Source organism: Glycine soja, chromosome 8, assembly GCF_004193775.1.
Source record: "Glycine soja cultivar W05 chromosome 8, ASM419377v2, whole genome shotgun sequence".
NCBI classification, from domain to species: Eukaryota; Viridiplantae; Streptophyta; class Magnoliopsida; order Fabales; family Fabaceae; genus Glycine; species Glycine soja.
Genome location: NC_041009.1, coordinates 8,222,866 through 8,235,385, shown reverse-complemented (window position 1 = coordinate 8,235,385; position 12,520 = coordinate 8,222,866). Strand labels below are relative to the sequence as shown.

The window sequence follows — 12,520 nt, the reverse complement described above, 5'->3', positions numbered from 1 at the left end:
GCTTTTTTGGACTTTTTTTTTAGAGAAGGTTTTTTTGACTTGTGCTGTGCTTTTATCATGAATTACTACCAAAAAATCCAAATTCTGAAAAACTACCAAGGTTGGTTTAATAAGAAAAATGGTTTTTCACACTCCTCAAAGTATGTACACCTTGAGAAAAAGAGGGGATAAAATATTAATTCGTTTAAAACGCTGTAATTGAATTGTTTATTTTTAAAATGAAATTCATGACATGAGAACGTAACCAAAAAGAAATAAATATCAAAACATGTCATGTCATGTTATGCTTACAATCAATATAATAAATAGAAGAAAAATGGACGGAAAACAATAGTTAAGTAGAGGAGAGAAAAGGCAAAATACAAAAAATAGCAAAAAGTGAGTCTGAACAGAGAAAAAAAAATGAATTGAAAAAGCTCTTGGAATAAAAGGCATGGAAACCACATCAGCTTTAATAATAAAAGAAGAGGGATGAAAAAGATCAGATTCATGCTATTTTGAGTTTGCTTCCAAGCTCTATTTTCCATGGTTCCCCTCCACTACACCTTTTTGGCACAAAGCACCGTCACCTTCACAAATGACTCTCTTTCACTCTCAAAAAACGGTTTAGATTATATAATGAAGAAAAAAAGCCTATTTTCTATTGGTCCATGTTTTCCTTTCAAACCAACACAGAAAAAAGCACAGTCTTCAACACGTCAAAAATAAAAAGCAACTACAACAGACATTATTCTGTGAAATTGTTAATCAAAGCCATGGTAGCTTCTTTCGAAGAGCAACCATAATCGAAAAGCTTAAGGCAGAGTAGAGAAGCATGACTCAAACGTTAGGGTTATGGTTAATCCAGTACGAGAATAGAAATTTGACAGCGGGAGCGGGGTTTTCACAAATACTGTTTTTCCATCTGAAACAGAACAACAATCCAAATGAAGTGTTTAATATTTTTTGGGAGGTGGAATGGCCACACTAAGGAATAGATTTTGTTAGCCTTTTGTAAGCAGAAGTGGTTGAATAAAAACCATCAAGAACATGTCCCCAAGCAACATCAACCTCAAGCTTAAGCAGCATAGGAACATCAGTTGACACATGACTCTAACACCAATCTCGAATAGATAGGTTAACATCCAGAATGTGAATATCATCAATAATGTAACATAAAATGCCCTTGATCCACTCGAAAATTGAAGCCTGATTCAAGAATCTCTAAAGCAATATTCATAGAAGATCAAGTATACGATCAACCAATGGCGGAGCTTTTTCAAAGGACCAAGGGGCTTTTATGAAAAAGTTTTATACACATATACATTTTTTTCTCTCTTATAAACTATTTATATTTTTAATAGTAACTTATAAGATCTTTATAATATTCTTAAAGTTAATTATTTTTTGATTCCTAATTATTTTATGTCATTGAACTACATAAAGAAGAGTAATATTTAATTATTATTATTATTATTATTAAATTTAAATAATTATACAATATGACTTTAACTTGTGATATTTTTCTTTCAAATTTCTGCTATTATTTTTTTTATTTCCTTACATTTTTTTTACAATTTTTACTATAATTTTGATATAAAAAAATATAATCATTTCCTTAAGTTTATTGAAAATTCATAGAAATTTTTAATTTTTTATGCATTTTCATACATATTTTGTTTTTATAATAGATAAAACTAATGTTTATAGCAATATTCTTTTTCAGAAAAAAAATTACAAATAATTTTTTCAGTTTTTTAATTCAATAGTAGATGAAGGTATAAAAGTGTAAAAAAATAAAAAAAATTCTGACAAGTGATGTTAATTAAATAAGAAAAAAAAATTATTATCATAAAATACAATTTTTGGGCTCAACCTCCTCAATAAAAAAACACACAATTAACATAGAAAATAATTAATATTTGAAAAATATCATCAAAGGTTTAAAATCACTTATAAGTAGTGATATTAATTATCAAAATTATTACATTTAATCTATTTATAAATATTATAACCTTAATTAGCTTGTCCCCTTGGTGAATTTTTTTTTTGGCTTGGCCCCTCCAATTTTTGTTCCAAGCTCCGCCGCTACGAATAACCATTAGATTTGTGTGGACAAAGAATGAACTCTCCTTTTGTGTGGGACTATTTGTGTATGGATTGGTTTTATTTATATATAATCTTATAACCTATTGATGAATATAAACAATCTTTAAATAATTATATCTCATAACTACTTATGAAGAATTACTTCCACTTTTGGTAAAAAAAATTATATTTGTATATTTTCAATAATATAGACATTTTTGTTATGTTTATGAAAGAACACACACTTTCATGAAAAACCTTTCATATTTACATCTTTTCATAAATTACAACCTAATTTTATAAAATGATACAACCCCTCATTCATCTATAAAATCTTTTTATGATTTTTAGTGAAACTAAAGTAGTTTGAGCTTGAATTGAACCTTTATGATAGAATAAAAAATAAAAGATAAAATTAGTCGTTTACCTTTAGTTTTAATTTGATTTCTTATGTTTTGTATACATCTTGATTCTTTATCTTTTTAATTTTAATTTGATATTTTTTAAGTTATTAATTTTAATGGTGAAAAAAACCCAACAGTTGGTAAATACTATCACATGGGACAAAAATTATAATTATAGTTGTAAAAAACCAGTCACATTTGAAATTAAAAAAAACGTAATAACTCAGTTATTCTATTTTGTTTTCGATAGTGAATGTACTTTACATTTTGTAATTAATTTTTTATGATAATGAATTTGAATTTAACTAAATATATTTGTTATATCTATAATAAAGTTTTTTTTAATTAAAATGCATTTCTATTTAGTAATTAAGATGCATACAATAAGTTTGTATATGAATATTTAAATATTCATCAGATTTAACAATAGTTAAATGATATATATACGACTACGAGTCTCTAGAGTTAGGTATTTTTTAAAATGCAAGTATAAAAACACTTACTAAGTTATTATGACCCCTTCTGAACATATTTTTCTTAAAAGATTGTAAAATACTTTTAAAAAATGAAAATGGATTCTCTACTATATTTTTGAGCTTTAAATTAACTCTATTTCCTTTCACCTTCTTTTTCATGAAATATAGAGAGGATTAAAATTTATTTTCATAAAATTTTAATGTTTTTTTGTTTGTTTAAGTAATAGAGATAATTAACGGAATGACCTTACTTTGGACAATGAAATTCTCTTTTTGAGAACTTCACTTAAGTTAGATTATCTTAGTTGATTTATGTGTTAGGTGATCATAATTTTTTTAATACAAGTTTCACTTCAAAAAATTAAAACAACATTGCTTGTTTCAGTAATAGAAATAATTCAATTGGAACATAACGACATTATTCTGAACATAAAATTCTTTTTTTGATAATTCTGTTTAGGTTAGATCATCTTAGTTTGATTTATGTGTTGAGTGATCATAATTTTTTTAATATGAGTTTCACTTAAAAAAATTTAAAAAATTATTTTTTACACATAATTAAAACAATTATTCTAAAAAAATAAAAACAATTTATAATTAAAATCTCTCTAATAAGTAATATTTTTTTAAAATACATTTTTGATTCTATTTTGTTTCAAAGTTATTTCCGCCGTCACTTTTCTCAGCAATATATATATTGGGCCCCCATTAGCTCTTCTTCACTCCTCTCTTCTTCTAAGGTATCTCTCTGTATATTCAAATACACAGTATACTATCACATTCGCTTCGGTACTTCTCTCTTCATTGTCGCAGACACAAAGCAGCACTAAAGGAAGCCCTTCACTACGCCGATTAAGCATGGTAAGTTTCAGCGAACCCTAATCGCATCTTCAATGTCAAAAAACTATTTCATCTCTCTGTCTTCTTTTAGGGTTTTGCCCCCTTTTTCATTTACGTTTTTGTTTTGAATGCTCTTTTTGATCTGCTATTTTTTTTGTGCATTTTATAATTGACACAGTCAGGCAGAAAAGAAACGGTTTTGGACCTTGCAAAGTTTGTAGACAAAGGCGTTCAAGTTAAGCTTACTGGTGGAAGACAAGGTTAGGTTACCCAATCCCCTTCTTTTGTGATTTCTTAATTTTTTTTTAAATGTGGTTAATGATTTATTGATTGTTTAAAATGATGGAGGAAGTATGAAATTCGTTTCGTTTTGAATTGCAAGTACTCGATTGGGAGTTAGCTTTCATAATTAAAATGCAAATAAACTCTTCTACATGTATATTTTTTTATTTTATTTTGTTTTCTTGGATTGCAGTGACAGGGACTCTGAAAGGGTATGATCAATTGCTTAACCTTGTCCTAGATGAAGCTGTAGAGTTTTTAAGAGGTAACTAAATAACATAGAGATCTTGTTATTCTGTTTATCGTTTGAATGGTATATGTGCTGCAGTAGCTGTATCTGTTGCTTTGTCTGTTGCTTTGTTAATATGTTTGTGACTTCATAATGGTGCTTTTCTAGCCTTTTCAGCGAATTTTGGGTATTTAGCAAATTATTAAAAAAAACTACATAAAGGGACTTGTACTGACTGAGAGTGAAAGATTGAATGAGTAACGACTAAGGAGCTAAATAATGCCATTTTTTTCAATAAGGGAGCGTTCTGAAGGGCTTGTTTAAGCTTATGAAAGTAGCTTATTATCTATCTATATGCCTTTTGTATTTGTAGTTTATTCAATAAGCATAACTATGAACCTTATCAAAATAAGCTTTTTTTAGCTTATTTCATTAAGCTCTGTAACCAAGCCTATGAGAATTCTCATTTGATAAGAGTTTAGTGAATAAATGCTTAATCAAGCTGTTTACCCTAATACGCCCCAAGTGCAGATTTAGCACTGAACTTTTAGTACCAAATAACATAAGCATTGGAGTGGAAGATCCTATGATATTTAAATTTTTTCTCACTTTGATTAATCCCTTGATTTACTCATTTTCTTAATTTGCTGATTGAATTCAGCATCATTTTACTTATTTTTGTTTCAGCTTCGAATTTAAAATGGAATTTCCATTCAGAATTTGTTCAGTATAGTGCAGAATCAAATTATTAAACACTCTTAGATGAACTTGGCATGTCAATGCAACTATGCTTATTATTGTACCTTCTATGTGTCAAAGAGCTGATTTTGTTTCATAGTTCAAATGTTTGTGTGACTCTACTTACTATCAGTATGCTTGTTTATAAACTCCACCACAAAACATTAACATATTAGCTTATTCTTAAAAATTATCTACCATTTCCTTTCTGCTGTTTGAAAGAAGATTTTATTTGTCCCTTGTGCTGCAGATCCTGATGATCCTCTCAAAACTACTGACCAGACCAGAAATCTTGGCTTAATTGTAAGTTCTCCTCTTCAACATCAAATGAGTGCCAGAATTGCACCTTCTGGCTCATAAAAAGCTTGTTTTCCTAATGTCGTGCTTCATTGGAATTTTGCATCTTTGCTTCTGTGAGGTTCTAGGGCAGTTTAATAAATCAAGCTCATGTAATATTTATTTTGTATTTGTAAGAAAAATATCAAGTTATTAATTAGAATTACAGTCCAAGTACATAGGAGATATCAGTTATATAACTCTTAAGCAACATCTGTCATCTAATATGTATATATTTTCCATTATCTTCTCCCTTGAATCCTTTATAGGTTCTTATTGTAACCTAAACAATAGGGTGGAGTCTATTAAGAACATGTCATCTCCTTCCAAAAAAATAAGAACATTTCATCAAGTGCGTTAAAGGAGCTACAAGAAAAGGAATTTGAAATATGTTTTCTTAATTTTCTATTAAGAGTTCTTATATAATAAAGCAATTGACTGATTCTGGCCATGTTAAATTATTCATTGAGGGTGAAAAGTTGTACTTTTACTCTATTATTTGTTTTTGTTTTTTTGGTTTATAGATGTGTATGCTGATTGTTTAAATTTTATAAAATTTAAAATGTACAGTGCCTCTAGTAAATGTACTTATGATAGGCCCTTAACACATGTACAAGAGCATAGGAAAATATGATTTGCCCAATGGTAGCAAGGACCTGCTGGTTTATGAGAGGAACAAGAATAATAACCGAAAGGGGAATTTTCGGTTAGAAAAGACAGAGAGGAGGAAACTATAACTGAATGGTGACTGTTGGCATGGGTCTGTGGGAGTGTGGACTCAGGAATCAGTATAAAATAAGGGGAAACAGAGGGGGGAGGATAAATATTGGTGAAGGTCTTAGAGGGGGGTTGGCTGCACTACACCACTGACAGTCATATTTCTTTCCTTTTCTTGAGTATTCTATTACCAGAGGATTTTTCCTCAACTGTAGCCTGTAAGGAGCTTTGCTCCCTGATTTCTCAGTTGATAGCATTCAGCAAATTTTAATTTCTATCAACCTATCACAACATAAAAGCATTTCCTGCAAGAAAACAAAAAGTTGAAAATTCACATGACTATAAGCACTTCTTCCACTAGCTTTTTTGAATTATTCCATCATAATTTTTCAACAGGAATTATTTTGGCCTAGCAATGAATATTTCATTATCCTGGGGACTTATTTTTATTGCAATGCAGGTTTGTAGAGGAACTGCTGTGATGCTTGTGTCCCCAACTGATGGTACAGATGAGATCGCCAACCCCTTTATGCAGCCAGATGGGTCCTAAGTGTGAAGTATTTGTATCTTAAAGTCTGTATGCTAGCTGATCAATACGTCATCGCTTAGCTACTGAGACATTAATGCGGGGATACTGATTAACGTTTTGTCTATTTTGTAGGCTTGGATATTTATTATATGCTTTGGATTAATAGAATATCACCCATTTTATGTTATTGTTCCGATGAAGTTTATTTCTCTGTGATGTGTCGTCAGCTAATTTGAGGACTTAATATTCATCATAATGAAAGAAGCTAATTCATACTTGACCATAGTTAATGCTCTTCTTGGCACTTTTTACAACATTTCCCTTCCTCCTTCCTGGCACTTTTTATAACACCTCCCTTCCTCACCACTCTTGTTAATCAATTTTACCACATCCACGCTGTCTAGTCTAGCCCTGTTACAGGGGAAAGCCATGCTCTTTTCGTTTTCTTTGTTTTTTTTTTCTTATTTTCCTTAAAAGTGTGCTTGGATGACAGAAATATTTCAATTGAAATTCTTTTATTTTTAAAATTTTGTATTTGGATAAAAAAAATAAAAATTGTGAGGGTGAAAGAAAATGAATGAAAAGAGAAGATACGATATGATTGATATGTTTTTAAAGAGAAGAATATTAATGCGGCACTCGATCAACGCTCCGTGAGATGTACACCATTATACGTTTGCACTCGATCGATGCTCCGCGACCTCAGACGATGTTTCTTGAAGAAGAGGATCATCGAAGTGAGTATGAAGGTTATAAATGAAATAAACAAACGTTTTTTGAGGATTTTTCTATCAAGAAGAAAATTTCAATTTTTCACCTTTTAGAAGAAAATTAAAATTTCGCATTCTTATTTGTTTAAAATTATGTTTTAAATTTCAAAAATTTAAGTTTTTCATAAAATAACATCTAAACAATGAATTTTAGATTAAAAAAATTTAAATTCTCTGATAAATTACTTTCATCAGTTAAAATTATCTATCTAAACACACTCTAAGATAAATTATTTATCCTTCTAAATGTTATAAAACGCCTTCTTGCATGCTTAAGTTGATTGGTTCCTATATCGGCCGAAATTTTTTTGAACCCTTAGATTTAATTAATGATAAATTTTAATTCAATAAAAATTACTGAAATAATAATTTTTATGTAATTTATTATTATAATATTTTTTAAGAAATTTTTAAGTTTTTATATTATATAAAATATTCAACATTAAAATCATTGAAAAAATAACTACCCGACATTCCTCTCCCCTAAATATTCTCCCACTTTTTGGAGAAAATAACATTTTAAATGAATTTCACATGAAAACTATTTCTCACGAAGTGAATCTCTTGTGCACCACCACCATGATATGTGGGGAATTTTTACCAAAAGGATGTATTTTTTTTCAATTTTTATTATTGAAAATGAGATAAATCGTAATAAGTGCTATGACTTGTTATTTTTATTTTTCTTAACTGAAGTCGTAAAATTTTATATGATTTCAATTTAATTTTTTTTATTTATGATTTCAAAGTTGTATATATATATATTTTAAAAACGGTATGACTTTGAAGTTGTAAGTTTTTTTTAACTTACCACTTCAAAGTTGTAAGTTTTATTTTAACCTTTAATGTTTTTTCTTTTAGATTTTTATTTTATTTTTATTTTCTTTTGTTTTGCTTTCATTTTTTATAATTGTAAATAATTTTATTTATTTATTAAATATAATTTAGTTTTTCTTTGAGTGAATAGACAATTTAGTCCCTGAGATTGTACCAATTTTGCATATTAGTCCTTAACTTAATGTTAAATTTAAAATAGTCCATATCTTTGCATGAGTGTTACAAAATAGTCCTTCCGTTAAATTTTAAAGTAACGCCGTTAGTAAGGTCAATTTTAGTGCCACGTGGACTATCCAACGTGGCACAAAAGGATGACATGGCATGACACGTGGATGTGCCTCCTAAAAGATGTCACGTCATTTGATGATAACAAAACAAGTAAATAAGCAATTTAGTCCCTGACTTTATACCCCTGTTGCATATTAGTCCCTAACTTAATGAAAAATTCAAAATAGTCCTTATCTTTTGCATAAGTGTTGCAAAATAGTCCAAAACTTAAAAAATGTCAGAAATCATGCTTAAAGTGTCCATGCATTGCAAAGATTGTGCCTTGCATGATTTCTGGCGACACAGATTCCTCCTTGGATTCCTTGTCATCTTTTGATTCCTCTAATTTTTTCTCTTCTTCTTTCTTTTCTTCTTCCTCTGTTTTTTTCTCCTCCACTTTGTTTTCCTCTGGTTTTTTCTCTTCCTATTCAAAACACACACAAAAAAAATAAAACCCGGAATGATACATTAATGGTAATTGAAGAAAAAAAAGAGGAAAAGAGAATGGTTATGCATACCTCGCTCATTGGTGTTGACGGTTACAAAGATAAGGTTGTTGTTGTGGATTTTTGGTTCTTTTTATTTGTGCAAGTGTGTGTGGGTCTTTTTCGTATATATGCCTCAATTGATTCAGAACCATCAAATTTGAAGAAGTCATTCATTCTATCATCATCAAATGACGTGACACTAAAATTACCTCACTAACAATGTTACTTTAAAATTTAACGGAATGACTATTTTGCAATACTTATGCAAAAGATAGAGACTATTTTGAATTTTTCATTAAGGTAGGTACTAATATGCAATAGGGGTACAAAGTCAGGGATTAAATTGCCTATTTACTCGTTTTGTTATCATCAAATGACGTGTCATATTTTAAGAGGCACGTCCACGTGTCATGCCACGTCATCCTTTAGTGCCACGTTGGATAGTCCACGTGGCACTAAAATTGACTTCACTAACGGCGTTACTTTAAAATTTAACGGAATGACTATTTTGCAACACTTATGCGAAGATAGGGACTATTTTGAATTTAATATTAAGTTAGGGACTAATATGCAAAATGGGTACAATCTCAGGGACTAAATTACCTATTCACTTCTTTCTCTTTAATTTGTAATATTTATTTTATATTAATGTATTATGTTACTTTTAATTTAACAACTACTTTTATTATTAAATTATTAGATGTTGTTAATAGTACATTTTTTATATAAAATAAGTAATATTATTTTATAAAGTATAAACTAATGTTTTTAACAAAATATTTTAATATTTGTTTTAAAAATTTAGTTTTTTAAATTTAAGTATTTAAAATAAAACAAATATTAAAAAATATATTAAATAACATCATGTTAGTTTTTATTTCATTTACAAAACAAATGAAATTAAATAACATTATTAAAAAATTATCTAAATTTTAAAGATACAAAATATATTAAAAAGTAATATCCAAAAATAAAATAATATTCAAATAATTAAATAAATAAAATTATTTATAATTGTTGAAAAAAAATTGAATTCAAAACAAAAGAAAAAAATAAATGAAAATTTCTAAAATAAAAAAATTTAAAGGTAAAAAACAACTTGAAAGTCATAAGATTAAAAAAATATATACAATTTTAAAATTATAAATAAAAAAAATTAAATAAAAGTCATAAATTTTATTACGATTTTAGTTAAAAAAAAAAGTAAAAAGATAATAAGTGTAATAGATAGATGTTACAATTTCTATGGTAGACATTGTAACACCACCTATTACAACTTAATCCATCTTCGGTAATAATTTAAAATTGTCCCGGAAAAATTTAAAAAAATTACATCTTTTTAATAAAAGTCCCGATATGTGGTCTATAGAAATAATACAACTAATAATTTGACATGTGTATTATATATGGTAAATGTTTTTTTATTTATTCCATTTCCCTATGTTTTTATTTTTCTTTATCTTATTCTTGTGTTCCTCCCAAACATACGGATAGCCACTTAAAATATCTATTTATAAATTTTTTGTTAATTTAATTACAGTTCTTAGACCTTTGTTGGCAAAGTCCACTTCGCTCCCAAATTATAGGAAGAACAGAACAAGCAACAAGACGTGTGATGAGGTTGTTGATGGTGGTTCTGTGAATTTATAGAATATTTATTATTCTATTTGGTGTGGCCTTGCAAATTTTAAATCATTCGAGGTCTAGACTCGATCGGTGAAGTTGTGCGACGACGACCAGCACGTGTATGCATGCTGTTGATGCCCTCTGTCTCCTTCAAGCACGTGCTGTGCTTTAACACCGACAACCTCATACCTCGTGCAAGACCATATATATATATATATATATATATATATATATAACTCCATTTGAAGCATGTTCATCATTCGTCAACTCTTGCTGCGACAAACCCCTTTACGTAGCCATCTGAATTTTATGAATTTGACTAGTGGGAAAACAACCATTACAAGACTGAAAGTGAAACACACCAAGTGTAGTGATGTTAGTCATATGTGGTTGGTTAGATTCCATTAAAGTTGCAAGCTGTAATTAATTTTTCCAATATTCTTTTTATGAGATGTTCATAATCGGTCTTATCTCACTAATCTAGCCGAAGGAATTTTTAACAAGTTCAAATTTTTCAAAAAGTCTCAACCCAATTCCAATGTTATATATTCTTTAGAAAAAGCTAACAGATCAAACCTACCAAAAGAGGATAGAACTAGTTTTCAACCTCTTGACTATTGATTATTAAGCGTAATTTGTTATAGGGTATATTCAATATCTTGTCTTGACAATATAGGGTGTGTTTGAGATCGAACCCGTTTGCATCAAAGCAAATGAATGTTTTAACTTTTCAAAGCACAAAAATAGGAATTCGTTGCTTTTTAGTTGAACGGAAGTTTGAAGGTTTGTAATTGCAAACCAAACACACACTCATAATGTTCAGGTTCAGGCTTGAAGTTTCGAGGTTTGATGTAGCAACAAAACAAGGAGGTGATGCAATTGGAGAAGCGCATCTCTAACTCATATCAAGATGAAATTTGTATGCAAAAAAATAATTACTTATATAAATAACAAGTTCATAATGAACAAGTTTTAAAACCCATCTTAACCCACAATCACAGATAATATTCTTTGTGGATGTGTAATATCAGTAGACAAAAACTTACCTTGTCAGCACTCAGTATATATATATATATATATATATATATATATATATATATATATATACCAGCTCCTCGTTCCGTTTTCCTTGGTCAATGCTTTCTTCAGAAAGAAACACGTCTTTCTTCATTTGGACATTCTTATTTACAAGTGAAAATGATGTATGAACAGTCTCTCACAAACACCAACGACAGCCATTGATTGAAGAGAGTAAACAGGAAGCTAAAAAAGAGTTGTATAGTAAAGAATTGCTTGTCATACTTGCATAATGAAACTTGAATGTAACCACTCCCTAATCTTTTTATTTAGCAAGTCTTATTTTATTTTAGAATTTAACTTTTTTAATATCATTTTTTTCTAAAATATATAGTGAAACATAAAGTAATTTATGAAAAAAAATAATTAAGAATAAAACTTATGCATGAGAGAAATTATTATTATGCATATATATATATATATATATGAATTAAATTTTGTAACAGTTACTAGTACATTTGATTTAAGAGTATAGTTTCACTTCAAATATTTACGTTACTGTTGCGTTGGGAACATGATATAGATTTGTATAAGACTCATTTTCCGGGTTGGCACAGAAAAAAAAAAAGTTCCATTTTTCAAATGTGTGTCCCGTTGTCCTTGACCAGACAGGACGAAGAGCTAGAAAAATGGGAGACGGGTCCCTTTTCCCTTCCGTTGAATCTTGTTGTTATCGGAGAGCAACTGATGAAATCATGAAATGAATGAAATAGTAGTAGGTAAAGTCCGATGAGAGAGAAGAGACTAAAGTAACGGCAAAAAAAAAACGCATCATAATCTTCAGTTGACAGAGCGATTACCCATTCTTTTAAAACACAGATGAATATTATTCTTTCC

At 28.9% G+C, this 12,520-nt stretch overlaps 1 protein-coding gene across 1 annotated transcript; it reads left to right on the top strand.

Moving 5' to 3' along the window:
- The first annotated feature begins 3,651 nt into the window (after nt 1-3,651).
- Nucleotides 3,652-6,893, top strand: LOC114422934 (sm-like protein LSM7). Its single transcript, XM_028389498.1, has 5 exons — nt 3,652-3,808; nt 3,966-4,047; nt 4,263-4,334; nt 5,287-5,339; nt 6,550-6,893. Exons 1-5 carry the CDS (start codon nt 3,806-3,808, stop codon nt 6,637-6,639), a joined length of 300 nt encoding a protein of 99 aa, XP_028245299.1. The 5' UTR covers nt 3,652-3,805; the 3' UTR covers nt 6,640-6,893.
- The last annotated feature ends 5,627 nt before the right edge of the window (nt 6,894-12,520 follow it).

Bases quoted from the DNA above. Each gene is read 5' to 3' on its own strand.
- LOC114422934 (XM_028389498.1), top strand. The intron at 4,048-4,262 runs GTTAGGTTACCC...CTTGGATTGCAG, and splicing joins GCTTACTGGTGGAAGACAAG to TGACAGGGACTCTGAAAGGG. The intron at 4,335-5,286 runs GTAACTAAATAA...CTTGTGCTGCAG, and splicing joins AGCTGTAGAGTTTTTAAGAG to ATCCTGATGATCCTCTCAAA.